General features: G+C 41.4%; 1 protein-coding gene across 1 annotated transcript; it reads left to right on the top strand.

Annotated features, from left to right (window-relative positions):
• The first annotated feature begins 281 nt into the window (after window positions 1–281).
• Window positions 282–10,571, top strand: FGF4 (fibroblast growth factor 4). The gene is made up of 3 exons (XM_063293187.1): window positions 282–591; window positions 3,864–3,967; window positions 10,395–10,571. Exons 1-3 carry the CDS (start codon window positions 282–284, stop codon window positions 10,569–10,571), a joined length of 591 nt encoding a protein of 196 aa, XP_063149257.1.
• The last annotated feature ends 4,385 nt before the right edge of the window (window positions 10,572–14,956 follow it).

Below are 14,956 nucleotides of genomic sequence, written 5' to 3'. Positions count from 1 at the left end.
GTTGCGCACCGGATCCCTCTTCATGCGACCTGAGCAGCGGCTCTTCAGTTCCACGGGGGACTGAGCTGCTTGGGCTCCCCCACCCACCCTACACACACACACACACACAACACACATATAAAAAAACTTTGCCTTTTGTTTGTTTGTTTGTGTGTCTTCCCTCCCCCCCCACCCCCTCGCTCTTGGGATCTACGTCTGGGGCAGGAGCTTCGCCGGAGAGGGTGTATTTTTAGAGCGCTTGCCTCCCTTGGAACCACGTGTGCTGCCCGCGCTCGCTCAGGATGACTGGCCCCTCTCCGGCCTGCTGGCCAGCCTTGCTCCTGGGACTGCTGTCGCCCTGGCTGGCGGGGCGCTGCATGCCCGCCTTCGCCCAGCAGCACAACGACACCCTGGAGTGGCGCTGGGAGACTCTCTTCTCGCGCTCCATGGCCAGGCTCCCCGCCGGGGAAAGGAATTTGCTCAGCCGGGACGGGGACTATCTGCTGGGCATCAAGAGGCTGCGGCGCCTCTACTGCAACGTCGGCATCGGGTTTCACATCCAGGTTTTGCCGGACAGCCGAATCAACGGGATCCACGACGAAAATCGATACAGTAAGTCGCTGCGCCCCGCCGCCTCTGCCCACCTGGCTCCGCTCCGCTGAGTCACCCGGAAGGGGCCTGCCAGCGAGCGCGCCCGATTGCTGCGTGGGATCCTGAGGCGGGGAAAGGGGCGCTCGGGAACGGCCGAGGGAATTGCTTCTGTCCGCCCCCGGGGAAGCTGCCTTTTGGTCGTGGTGGACGGAAGGCTCTCGGGGAGCGAGCGAAGGAGCCCGTCCGCTATGGGCAACGCCTCGATCGGACACACTTGCCTAGAAGGAAAGCCCCGCGCCCACTTTCTGGGCAAGGCGCCAAACTTCTCCCCTTCCCCTCTTCAGTCAATCAGCTTCAAGGGTCAAAGCCAAACGATCTTCGCAGGCAGAGGAATTAGGGAGCTAACAGAAAAGCAGCCTCGGCTAAGGCAGGGGAACGAAGGGGTTAAACTCATGAACCCCAGATAGACAAAACGCGAAGGCTCCCCTCGGAAAAACCCGAAAACGCCAGGTTGTTTGTCAGGTGTGTTTTTCCCCGAATATTATTTGCTTGTGTTGAGCTGCCAGGTAAACCGGTGGAAGTAAGACGAGGATCAAGCAGGGGGACTTGCAAGACGTTTTCCCGCTATTTTCCTAAGCAGAAGGGACGGTAATTGGTCTGAAGAGAAATGAAATGTATGAAGGAGTGAAGGAATTACCTCGCGGTCTCTCATGAATAAGTGAGAGCTATGATCAAAGCAAGGGAATCAATTTGACCTTTAAAAGTTATTGGTCCTCATGACTACCAAGGAAAAATGTGAAAAGTGGCTCCTGGAATAGGCTAGCGATTACTTAGTATTTCCTGTATAGTCAGCTACCGCTCCGTGTATAGCCGAGAGTTACTATGTCTGCTGTGCAAGGAGTGCGGTCTAAATCTTTAAAAGTGGGATTTCCAAATTTTGCATTCGGTGGTTTGACTGCACTGGCTGCTCCTTGTGCAGTTCAGTCCGAGAACAGAAATGTAATTACCTGCCTCTGTAATTAAAATTTGGCCCCCAGAATTCCACCAACCCGATCTTGTCCTGGAGCTTAGTCAATTTGAAGCAGGACTTTTCTGTAAAAGAAATTAGGCATTCTTCTCTGCCAACTTAGCTGCCACTATGCTTATGGGGAGCAGCTACTCCAGAGTCCCGCCCTGCTTTTGCCACAGGCTGACAAGTAGTTAATTTGGGATTCAAGATCCCACCCCAGCTCTGCCAAGGAGCTAGGATAGTCCACCAGAAAAAGCATCTGTTCGTGACTTAACCCCGTGGCCCCACAGCTCTAATTCTAACTAACACCCAACTGAAACAATAGGACTGGGAGGAAGGGTTAAAGACTGCACCATGACCAACGTTTCATATTTCCTAAAACATGTCGGTTACTTATTTTAAGCTGGGTGAGGTGGGGGATCAGTGGTAGCCCTTCAATCACAACAGAAGGAAGACCTGACGCATTTTGCAAGCCAGATATGTCAGACTACAGCATCCATTGTTACTAGTCACTGCCAGCATAGTCATTTGTAGTCCCACACATCTGGAGACTGAACGGCTAGGGAAGGCTGCTTTGAAGTACCTCCTAAAAGAAATTATAGGAGGCAGTACATTGGCTGAGGTGGGCTGGGAGAGCTATTAATAAACATGCTAAGGAGTTAAATTATATGATATTAACTTTATTGGGGCAAAAGACTGTGGAACGATACTTTGGCATATGTTGAACAGGTCTAGCTGATGCATGACAGCCATCTCACAGCGATGTGTTATCCTGTGGAAAGTTGTCCTTGGAGAGTAGTTTGGTCATTTCAATACAAATCATTCCTATTTTTGGAAAAATTCAGTGATAATATTTGCAGTGGGTTTGCCTTAATTCTCTATAGAAGTCCATGTTGGCTGAAGTCACACATTTTGTTAAGAAGGAATATGTTTTGTCTCAGTGCAATGTGTGAACCCATCTAGTGTGGTCTGCAAACCATCTAATGTGGTCTGCAATGTGTGAACCCATCTAGTGTGGTCTGCAAAGCATGCTTGAACCAACCAATTATGGTTCATTTAATAAACCATTGTTAGTCAGTTCCAGACAGGAATGTGTAACACTGTTTTTACAGTCTCCAGATTGCTTCTTCCCACACTTACAAAAATCATGACCATGTTTCTCATTGTTATGAAGTGGGGAAACCCATAGAAACTAGAGTGTAGACTAGTTACTATATTATATTAAATAAACAAAGAATAATTGGAAACTCCTCCCCCAAACTGAAATATTGTAGAAGCAACAAAATGTTGACCCCAGCCACATGAGTGGCCCAGTCCTGCACAATTTGCATCTTTATCCCACCCATTGCAGCCCTCTCCCTACCAAAATTTGCTTGCCCCATTAGTACAATGTGAGAATCAGACCAGTGAGCAGGGCTACACAAAACAGATGGTTTTGTGTCAAAGATGGTTGACAAGATGGTTGACAATAATAAAGAAAATGGATGGTTTGGTTACTCAGAAGTGGCCATTACCTTCATTCTGCTAATTTCGCTAGAACTGAACCAATATCATGGAAGGTCCCGGCTTCTACCACCACAAGTGATACCCAGCCTCAAGTTTCAGCAAGTTAGTTGCACACTCATTCCTCCACCACCCAAATTTACACAGTGCTCTAGAAGAAAATTGTGCCAACAATGTTTCATATAAATAGTTTACCATATGTGGGGAACAGAAAAGACCTTCCACATATGGTAGCAATATACCACAACAACTCTTAAGCATCATGAATAAGCCAAAAGGAAACACAGCATTCAATTCTTCAACCATTTATTCTAAACTTGAGTAGACCAGCCCTACCAGGGTTTCTGCAGGGAAGTGTTGACAAAATTGGTGAAGGACAATTTGTGAGCCTGGCAATGGTTGCAGAGTGGTAACTAGTAACAGAGTTGAGGCTGGATGGTCAGGACTGGTAGGCTAGATTAGGCCCATGAGCTGGAGGTTGCCCATCTCAGTTCTAGAGTAACCTGAGGAGCTCAGTGGAACTTTTCTGAATCATAGTAACTTGATGTTTGCTTCCTCATATAGGTGTCTACAAGGCTACAATACAAGATATACTTAAAGATCCCTAAACTTTGGAGTAGCTGTGGCATGCCAGAAGAGTAGCCCTATTGGTCCAGTCCTCCTGGCTTCTCTGAAAGAGTATTAGAATTAGCAGGACATTCTTTATCAAAAGGCTTATGGCTGCATGTAATCCTATATCCATATCCTGGTTTGTTTCTAATGCACTCTTCTTCTCTTATAGGTTTGCTGGAAATCTCTCCAGTGGAAAGAGGAGTGGTGAGCCTTTTTGGTGTTAAAAGTGGACTTTTTGTAGCAATGAACAACAAAGGCAAACTCTATGGATCTGTAAGTAGCAATTATGAAGGTGTTCAGCTAAAGGCTTTTAATCACCCTTTTAAAAGTAGTGTATATCAATGTACTTTTCTTTTATTTGATGAACTGCAGTTGGAACTACTAGAAAGAAAAACAAATAAGTGTTTTAATATTACAGGCTTTTAATAGACAAACATTAAATAAGTGCCTAACGAGGACATGACTAGATGACCTTGTTACACACATCTAGATGATAATTCTCTGATTGTCCCAGATATGGGCATTATAAAGAGCTTCAGGAAATGAAGGGTACTTTATGACTAAAACATTTCTGTATTTGTAGCAGAAAATCAAACTGTCTGATAATCAAGAAAATGCTTTTTAATATACACATACATTTCCAAGCACTGCAATCACCTAATTTGGGAGGTCAAAGGATTGTTTGTGTGTGTGTGTATGTTTGCAAAGTATAAGATAATATATTCTCCAATATTGCTTTGAGACTTTCTTGTCTTGTAATGTTCTGCAGTCTTCAAATGTATTTGGATGACTGCTTTGCCAGTGGCTGTGCTGGTTGAGAAGTTTGAGAGCTGTAATCCTAAAACATCTGGAGTAGTTAGTATGATTATTTTCTATGTATTTTATAACAGAATACTTTACCCTTTTATTCAATTTAAAGTTACAACTTTATGGCAAAGTTTTGGGGTACTAGAAATGAAATGGCAAACACAAATGAAAAATAGGATGGTGGGGTTTTTGTTTTTGCTATGTTGGTGCTGGCACAGGGGACCTTTCACCTTTTCATCTTGATGTAAAGCTTTATAAGACATGATTTCTGGAATTTAGCACACAGCCTCATTATGTGATAAAGGCAAAGCAGTAATTTAAAACTAAAACCCAAAGACTAATTGGTTTAGATATGGGTATATTCATATACTATCTAGTGGAAGGAAGGGACAGATTGGCTGTGAGGGTAGGAGGACCCTTTAGCTTTTTTACTATATACTGAATCTGTATGAATCTGTAAATCTGGAGCAAAAACTCCAGGAGAGCCATTTCAATTCTTGTAGCCTATTTAGTTCCTAAAAATAACACAAGTCTTTTTTTTTCTTTTTCTTTTTGGTCATTTCCAGCTGTCCTTCTGTTGTGGCCTCTCTGTTTATATGAGCTGGTGTAGGCAGAGTTTTTTGCCCAACGATTAAGGAAAGAGTTTTCTTACTGACTTGCCTAAAAGGAAGTGAGACTAAATCTTAAGGGTGCAAAAGGCATTGGTACAGTCAGGTAATTTTAGACTTTGGATATAATAGCCTTTCCTTTATTTATAGCAATTTGTCATCAATTACTGTTTTCCTTCTGCATTTTCTGCATTCTTATCACTTCTTAGTTGATCAAAAGGCACATCCTTTGTACTACGTCATTCATATAGAAGTATCAGATTAGCTCATCTTCCTTTTCCAGTTTTCATGTTTTTCCTCCATGACCAGAGACCTCCAAGAAGCCTGCAAAGCATGAAAGCAGTAACACTTTCCCATGATTATTTCACTGCAACTGTTGTTCAGTATATCATGGCTAATATAGCCATCATGGCTCTGAGATACTGATAAACCTGTTCCACTTGGCTATACCTAATCCTCTTTTAAAGTTGCCACCATTGCCACATCTTGTGACAGTAAATTCCACATAAGAATATAAAATCCATAATATACATAATTTCAGTTTCAATTGGAGAAAGTCCTCCTGGGGATTACAGCCTGAGCATATGATCCAGATGGCCCTTGACTCTTAAGATGGCATACTTTCATTTAAGGCTCAATATAAATAGCCATTGGACTGCATTCCAAACAAACCAACAATCTAAAATACAGGCAGGAAAAAATTGAGATCAATGAAGGTTTTAAATGGTGCTAGATTATAATGCTTTGCCTTCTTTCCTTGCATTGTCTCCCTCAAGCCACAGGAGTCACTTGGCTGTGGTATTTTGGATTGCCACACATGTAATTGAACAATGGTAAATACCTGCTACCTGATGGTTTAGGTTTCCTTTATGTGTGGGGCAAAATAAAGCAGCACATCAGACCCAGAATACTATTCCTTCCCGTAGCTCTGCTAAGAGTCATTGGGCAGCTCATCTCCAAAAGGGACAGAATCTAGTAGTTAGTCAGCTATTCTACTCTTCATATTTTTTCTTGGAGTTTCAGATAATCAGATTCTTAGAATAGGTGAGCAGTTATGACTGACTTGCAGTGCTTGACCCTTAAACAGCACTGCTGTTTTCTCCATATGGGGTACACTTTATTCTGTAATTGAGGAAAGGACTTTCTCTTGGCCCTATCCAGCAGTATGCAGTTCAATTATGAGAAATGTCAGTTCTGCTCTCAGAAAAATCAGATGCATGGGTACAAGATAGGTGGTACTTGGTTGGGTGGGAAGGATCTGGGCATCCTGGTAGACAACGGGTTAAACGTGTGCCAGCAGCATGCTGCAACTGCCAAAAGAGCCAGTGCAATCTTGGGCTGCATCAACAGAGGTACAGTATTGAGATCACAGAAAAAGATATGGTCAGACCACACCTGGAATACTGTGTTCAGATGTAGTCACTACAAGAAGGATACTGAGAAGCTGGGAGGAATACAGAGAGGAGCAGCAAAGGGGCTTGGAGGCTAAATCCTATGAAAAACTATTAAAGGAAATGGGTATGTTTGACCTAAAGAAGAGAAGGATATGGGGAGAAATGATAGCAGTCTTTTAATACATGAGAGGCAAAGTATAGGGGAAAGGGCGTGGGTTTATTCTCCATACCACCCAAGTGTAGAAGCTTTACAGAAAGATGTCCAAACATGAAATACGGAGGCATTTCCTGGTGGTGTGAGCTACTAAGTAGTGGGACAGCCTGCCTCCTGGAGTCATGGATGATGCACGATTACAGGTTGTCAAGCAAAGGTTGGAGAGCCATTTGTCTGGGAGCTTCCCTGGGCAGGGGTTGGACCCAGAAGACTTCCAAGGTCCCCATCAACCCTGTGATTCTATGGTGATACATCCATACCCAAAAGCTTGCCTTGTGGAATATAGCAATGGAAGCATTCTTGCTTTATATTGCCAGGGATGCAGACTAGAATGAGCAATATTCCTGATGCAATTCTGTAACGTATAAAAAGGGTTTTTAAAAATAAAAATCCATGAACACTCCCCCTGTATTATTCATGCATATAAGGCAGCACTTACATGTATGAAAAGTACTGGTAACACAACCAAGCTTTCTCATTGCTCTTCATCTAGCAACACGTGATCACTTTGTAAATCCCTTGTTCTTGTCCATTTTTATTTTAGTCCTTTGAGATTAGGTTCTTTCCCCCTGAAGTGCTGCAGAGCACAGCTCCACTGGTATCTATTTCTTACTAACAAGCGTTATTTCAGTTTTTCATCAAAATGCTGTTCAGAGGAGGCAAAGCTGTTGGGAAAGGAGAGAAAGGGAGGGAGGAAGAGTGAGAATAAAAAGTGAGAGGAAGAAAAGGCAGAAAAAAAGGGGGAAGAGACCCATTGAGAAGAAAAAACCTGATGGAAAGATTTGGCAACACCTATGAAGATGATGGAACTTGCTCAGATGGCTGAATTTACCTGTGTGATTAGAGAAAAGACAATGCCTAAATTTATTGCTGACTGGAAACCCCTTATGGACTTTTTGCATAAAACAGAAAAAAATGTACTTATGATCTATGGTTTTGATGATCAGACAGGATAGATTATAGAAAAAAGAGTTAGGTTGTAACCAAAGAGTAGGAGGTGAATCTACAATTGTATTTATAACTGCTATAAAGAAGATCGGAAGCCCCTTCTTTGTATCTTTCTTCTTCCTTGTCTATTTTTGTTCTACCTTTTCTTTTTGCATGTTTGTTTTCTCTTTTATTTCTTCTTCCTTCCTTCTTCCTTTATTTTAGTTTGTATTAATTTTTACTGTTGTTTTAAAAACTTTAAATAAAATTATATTTTGAAAAGAGAGAGAGAGAAAAGAACCTGTTGCTCCAGCATGTAGGTCCCCATAATTTTCCTGGAGAAAATGTTGCACTCAGGGGAAAAGGTCTCTTGTCTTCTTCAAATCTTCCCTAATATAACATAAAGACGTTTCCCTCCCCCTTCATTTTTAAGGCAGCTGCCTGAAGATTTTCCATGCTTGGAAATATCTTAGGGCTTTACTGCTCTGTGTGTAAGAGGAGACTTTCCCATACAGAAAAGTATATGCATCTACACTCTTAAAACAGTCAATTCTTCAAGTTTAGAATTAAAAGGGGGTGGGTGGAATCCTCTTACATATGGAATAGGTATAGATTGTTGAGGTAAGGCTGGGTCCACCTACCTTGATCTTTGCAGAGTAGATTCCATAGACATCCTGTGTTTTTAATTGTTAATTGGACATATGTAATTTTAACCAGTAAAATATGTTTTCAATTTATGCGTATTTGAGTTTTAATTCTCATTCTACATTATATCTGTATAATATTACTGTGAGCTTCAGGCACATGCCAGCCTTAAAGGTCAGGGGAGCCACCAAAAACAGTGGGGAGAAGTTTATCTAGAATTTTTATAGCAAGTCAAATTGATAGAAGGGTAGGGGAAGAAAAAAAACAGCTGTAGGGTGTGTAGAGATGAGGCTGTCTTTAGCACCAGTCTGAGTGGAAGGCAGAATAAAAGTTAATAAAGATATACATGCTTTGGGATTCAGCCACATTTAGGCTCTGAAACCTGGGAAATTCATTCAGGAAATTATTTTGAGATGTTATTCAGAACATTATGTAGATAGTTTACCCACAATCAGAAGATAACGGAGAGGATGAATAATTGGTTGGTGTTATTGCAGTGCGTCATTGGGCTGCTGCAAGAATATATGGCAGACGTGTTTAGGAGAGTCTTTCCAACCTGGTGCCTTTCTGTGTGGAATGCCATCAGTCCAAACAAGCATAAAATTTGGCTGGGAAAGTCTGTTTGAAAACCTGCTGCTGCTGCTAGTCCCAGGAATCCAGCAAATGTAGAGGCAGACTCAGTGCTGGACATGACCTATGTGAACAGTTTTGGATTTCTCCTCTTATAACTCCAGATCAAGAAGCGGGCAGGAACATAGGTATCTGAAGCAGGGATGAATGCCCCATTGGGGGAGATGGGCAGTGATATAAATTTAACAAATAAATAAATAAATGAATTCTTGAGTGACTGGTCTTTGTGAATTTTGATGAGAATTGACATGATCTGTGCCTGCTGCTCTTGTGTGGCTTGAAACATACAGTAATTGTTTCTCTGAACTCACATATTTTCAAATATTAACATACAGATCTTGGTTCAAAAAATGTAAGAAGGATGCATTTAAAAAGGATATGATATATCCCGAGATGTACATGTGAAAGTTTAAATTTATACCAGCTTCAATATGCATTTTTGTATATACTTTCGGGCAGTTATTTTTTTAAAATCACATGTTCATGTGAAAATGGGATGGCATCTACACAGGGATGAACAAAGATGAAACTGACATGCATCAATCCAGCTAATCCTAATTTGAGTAAAACAGATTATTTCTCTTGGAGAGTGATCTGCATAACTAGAAAAGATACATTCCTGGGAAAAAGAAAATTAAATGTTGAGTGCAGTCCCTCTTCCTGAGTTAATTCTAGGGCTAATGCTGGTAAGGCTATTAGTGCTAGTTCTTGATGAGGTGGGGAATGATTGAGATCAAATGATGGAACCATCAGACTAGAGAATCACCACAAAGAGGCTAAGGAGATTGGAGACATTGTGGGATTTTTTGTGCTATATTTATATTTATATTTATTTATTTATAAATCTTCCTAGATACCAGCATGGAATGAGATACTGTTTTAGGGAAACAAAGGAATGGACCTCAGGTACATGCTGGGGTGTAGATGGTGTCTGATTTTACCTCTTTCATCATTTACACAGGAAGCTTCTCTATACCAAATTACCAAGCCTGATGATTGGCCCATCTAGGCCAGTATTGCCTTCATTGATTAGCAGCTCTCCAGACTTGCAGACAAGATCCATCCTTAACCTATGTGGTGAGACCAAGAATTCAGTATGGTTTCTTTGGCAAATGCTCCATCATTGAAATTCAATTTTTCCATTTAATGGGATGAACAGATGGACTGGTAAACTTTGACCATAGTTTTTGTCTATCTCAGCCTTCCCCAACTCCGTGTCTTCCATAAGTGTTGGATTACAATTTCTAGGAAGATGCAAGTTGTAGACTGTAACTAAAGGAAACTAGGATGGGGAAAGTTTATCTGAAAGACTTTATGAAGCCTGAGTTGTATGATAAAGTTGAAAAGAGAGAACCAAACAGAAGGCAGGTACTCAGGTGTATTTTTCCTGTACTTGCACGCAGAGATATTTTCAACGCCTAACTTCTTCCTTACTCTCCCTATCCTTTTCCCTTCCTCCTCCATTCTCATTTCAGAGCCATTTCGGCGATGAGTGTAAATTCAAAGAGATTCTGCTGCCAAACAACTACAATGCCTATGAGTCCCGGGTCTACCCTGGGATGTACATAGCCCTGAGCAAAAATGGAAGAACCAAGAAAGGCAACAAAGTGTCTCCCACCATGACAGTGACGCATTTCCTTCCCAGGATTTGAGAGTTATCCCTTCAGAGCTACCTCAGGGCCAAGGGAAAAGGCAAGGCCCAATTGGGAGAATGGAAGAGGGAGGGGGTGAAATCTATGGTGCACTTTTCTTTGAGAGTTTTATGCAAGAGTAGATGTAACATATTTAAATTATTGATGTCTGTATATATTGCCAGAAAGTTATTTATAGTTCTGATGATTTTTTTAAATTCCTAAAAGAAAAGAAATGAAAGAAAGAACAACCTTCTCCAAAACCAAACCTCCAACCTAAGCTATTCATTATACAGTGTAACAGTAGAAGACTCTTGCATTGTGGTTTATTTAATCTTATCTTTGTTTTGGAGTAAGTTATCACAGGTGTGCTGCTATTATGATTGTTTTAATGTGAAATCTGATTCCTATATGTTTTGCACTGTTCTGTGCGCTGTACAGTGTTTGTTAGTGGACATTCAACTGTTCTTTTTTTAAATTATTTTTTAACCAGTTATAACTGCCTGCAAAAGTCTTTTTGCAAAAGAGGCTAGGCAAATCTCCCTCAGTTCTGATGCCAGCTTATAGGAACGTACAGCATCTCTGACCTCCTTTTGTGCAGCATTGCTAGTTCACAGAAATGGTGTCAGTTTACTACTGCTACAGAAAGTGCAGCATTGAAGTACCCCCTGCAATGCTCTTTTTAGCTCTGCTACGGTTGGACTCTGAACTTTGCTGCAGTCAATCCCTCTGGAGCCTGTAGAGTAGAATCCACCAGGCAAAGTAGGGGAGGCCCCCTTGGAAATCTCTGGAGGTTGCATGGCCGGAGTTCATAGTGAATTGTGTTCTCGGTAGATCCTTTCAAACTTCTAGACTAAATTTTCAGCATAGTGAGAATGAGGATTGTCATCTCAGAACAAGGCAACATTTAGACATTTTTACTCATTCAGCTTAGGTAAAGCATGCTCATTTTCTTCTTTCAGCCAGTTACATTTTGGAATAGCCTTTGTTTTAAACACAACAAGCCTTTGTTTTAAACACAACAAGCCATCTATATAATGGTATTATCTTCTTTCTTCACCCAAGTGCATGCTTTTAGTTATACTGGAATAACATGTAATCAAAAAGGATCTCTCTCTTTCAGGCCAGATTTGCACATAGTTGTAAGCCACTGTTTTTCAGAACTGCTGTTCAAATGCACGTGTTTGGCTCTTCCTTTCAATGGGTTGGCTAACAAACCAACTGGTTTTATCTATGGTTTTTTTTATTGTGCTTGTGAACCAGGAACTCTCACTTGTTCTCTGCAGAAGCCAAAATCAGAAGCAAACAATAAACCACAGTTTCTGAGTTTTTCATGAAATAGGAACAAGCCAAAGTTCCTGCTTCACACACCACAATGAACAAACCGTGGATGACACATTCTGATTTTGTTAACCTTCCCCAGAATAATCACATAGGGTGCACCAGAAAACTGCACATTCCTGGGTAAGTCAGAACTCTGGCTTATTCAAGGATGCACCCTTTTCCCTTCCTTTCTTTTAAAATAATCAAACACTAACACAGAGCCAGATAATTGAAGGTGATACATTTATTGAATGCCTTCTTCAGAAGGAGAAAATGTACTGCTGCCTTTAAAGCTATAATCCATAACTCACTATTCCTATATCTCGACTGAATGGAAGTCCAGAACATATCATTACTACAAAATCTGACTGAGATGTTTCTGTTGGTAGTTGTGTTTTGATAGCATTATCCCCCAGCTGAAGAGATGGAGAGGCAGTGCTTTAAAATTTGTGCCTTTGTTTCCATAAAAACTACCAAATTTCAAAAACAGTTTATGATACAATTCTGCAGTTCAGGATCACCAGCTGAAGGCTACAGCAAGGCAGGAAATCTTTTTGCAGCTGGGGTTGGAGACCAATAAGCATACGTGAGGCTACTGGGAATTGCAGAGGAATAAACTTTTCAGCCTTTTTTTTTTAATTTGGGGGTTGCTTTTTAAATAGAAAAGATGTGTGTTAAACCTACTGGGGTCTTAATAGACCTGTTTTATTTTTGTTTTGCTTTAGAAAAGTGGGAAATCCCGTCGCTGTAATTCAGTGGTTTGCATTTCAGCCATGCAGTCTTGGGCTGCAAAATAGGTGCTGTCTATGGCAGAAGTCCTGCTCTATAGCCATGCCTCTGCCACAAGCATGTCCCAACAGCAGTTCACTCCTAAGTAATAATGTTGACTTTAATTAAACATTTGTACTGTAAATGGTTTATAGGTTGTAGCCTTCTCATTTCATTCCCTGAAATAACAATGCTTCATATCTACCTCACTCAATTCTTCTGGAAGCCAATTTCCTTACAAGATCAGCAGGGAAGGGGCATACATTTCTTCTCCCTACTCTGCTTATAATTCCAGTGTGGGAGGGGGCATCCCAGTTCCCTTCTTTTTTTTTTCCATATGTAGCCAAAAGAATTCCAGATAGTGTTGGTTGCATCCAATTTGAGCCTTGTCACGTTTGTGCTATCTTTACCCAGTGATTTACTTTTAGTAAGGATAATCATGGTGAAAATATTTGCAGACAGCTGTCAGGCTGCAGCACTATATGGTCATCCAGTAACCTTATATTTTTCTTTATATATTTTGTGAATGTAAACCATGTCTTTAAAGCAAAGAATGAACAAGCAGGTTTAAGAATGATGACGGGGGATGGAAAGGGCAAGCAAAAAGGTGGGTAACTCTTAGGCAAAGTTTAATGGTTTTTTTAATGGAAGTAGGGCTTTGGAAGCTAATCACAAGCTTCATCTAACAGATACCTTGAAAACATTGACTAGGAAACTTTGTCATTTTGTAGAGGACAGTTCTCAAAATCATAACTGGAGCTGAAGGCAGATACCGGTAAGGGCTTACCCAGGTCCGAGGCACTGAAGCTATTCAAGTAGATCAGAGCCACCAACATATTATTATGCTGCTTTGCAGGCAGATTCCCTGCCATTGAGATTTAGAAATGAACCCCATGACCATCTGGGTAGGGCTACTTTAGACCACAATCCTTCACCTATTTCCATTGATTTCAATGGGCTTTCTTTCAGTATATGTATTTTCCCACCTCACCTACCAAGCTCATTTAGTGTGCTCATTGATCCTTGAGAAATCAGGCACCTGATTACAGCATGTCTTGTTCCTTGGTATGACAGAGGAATAGGAAGCTGGCTTATATCAAGATGAACTGTTGCTCTATCCAGACTATTGGCTACCTTGGCTAGCAGTGGATCTCCTGGAACTGAGATCTCTCCTGTCATGTTAAGCAGAGCAGCCAGGAATTGAAGCTAGGACTTCGTTTAGAAAACATGTGCTCAATCACTAAACTTATTTTGATCCTGCTCTTAGTGCTCAACTAAAATATCTCCCCACATTTTACAACCCTGTTACAAATTGCATGTGTGTATATGACTGCTTGAGTGTCATTTGGGGAGACTGCAATTACTGTATGAGGGAACCAGCCTTTACGTTCTTACCTCGGCTATGAGGAAGTCTGCTCAAGCTCCCCCCAGGTTAAAGTGTAACACATTGTGGGAATGGCCTCTGCTCTTTGCTTGGGCTCTTTAAAAAGATTCTAAAGACTTATGATATGGCCAGGTTGTCCTCATTGTAAAACAGGAGGCTGGGGTTTATGACTGGAAATCTTAGGAACTGACTTGAAGAGAGATGTATGAAGATCCTCTTGTGGATACACGTTAGCAGAGAGAAACCAAGGCTTTGGGGAGGTAGTATTAAACAATCGTTTAGTGTGACATGCATGAGTCTGCCCAAGGTTCAGACTTGCATGGGCCTTGTTTATCTTTTGGTGCAGCCAAGAGGAGCAGCTCAGAAGCATCTGCTTTTAAACTATCCAGAGTTCTCTGTGAACTCTGAATTTGAGAAAATTCATGGCCAAAGCTCAATATCTGACATTCTAAGGCAGGGCTGAGAAAGACTGTATCTGGACAACCTTTGGATGGCCCTTTTGGGGGGAGTGGGGGGAGAAATGAAGACTGCAGTAGACAGGGCCATGATGCAAAGCACGAAAGACTTTGTCACACACATGGGTGGAGTTAACATTCCCTAGGTGTTAAGAGTAGAAGTTTTGGGGGGACAGGGTGTTAGTTTAATAAACATTGTTAACCCTAATTTAAGGCTTATAGTATAGTTTCCATATGTTTCCTGCCTCAGAAAGATGGGAAATTATACTACCACGTTGCAATAGTTGTAGTAAAAGAGGTTTCAGGGAGTCTGTGGGCTGCCGAGCCCCCAATACAGACAACAGTTTTGTTTTGGATCACCTCCTAACTCAGGTTTGTTTAAATTATTAATAGTTTCAGCCATGTTCACACCTAGCTAAATTAATTGTAGTTTCCCTGAGTTCAGACCATAACCAAGCAATTTAGTCGGTTGGAAA

The sequence above is a fragment of the Candoia aspera genome, chromosome 1 (genome assembly GCF_035149785.1).
Source record: "Candoia aspera isolate rCanAsp1 chromosome 1, rCanAsp1.hap2, whole genome shotgun sequence".
NCBI lineage: Eukaryota > Metazoa > Chordata > Lepidosauria > Squamata > Boidae > Candoia > Candoia aspera.
This window is presented reverse-complemented; position numbering and strand designations above follow the sequence as displayed.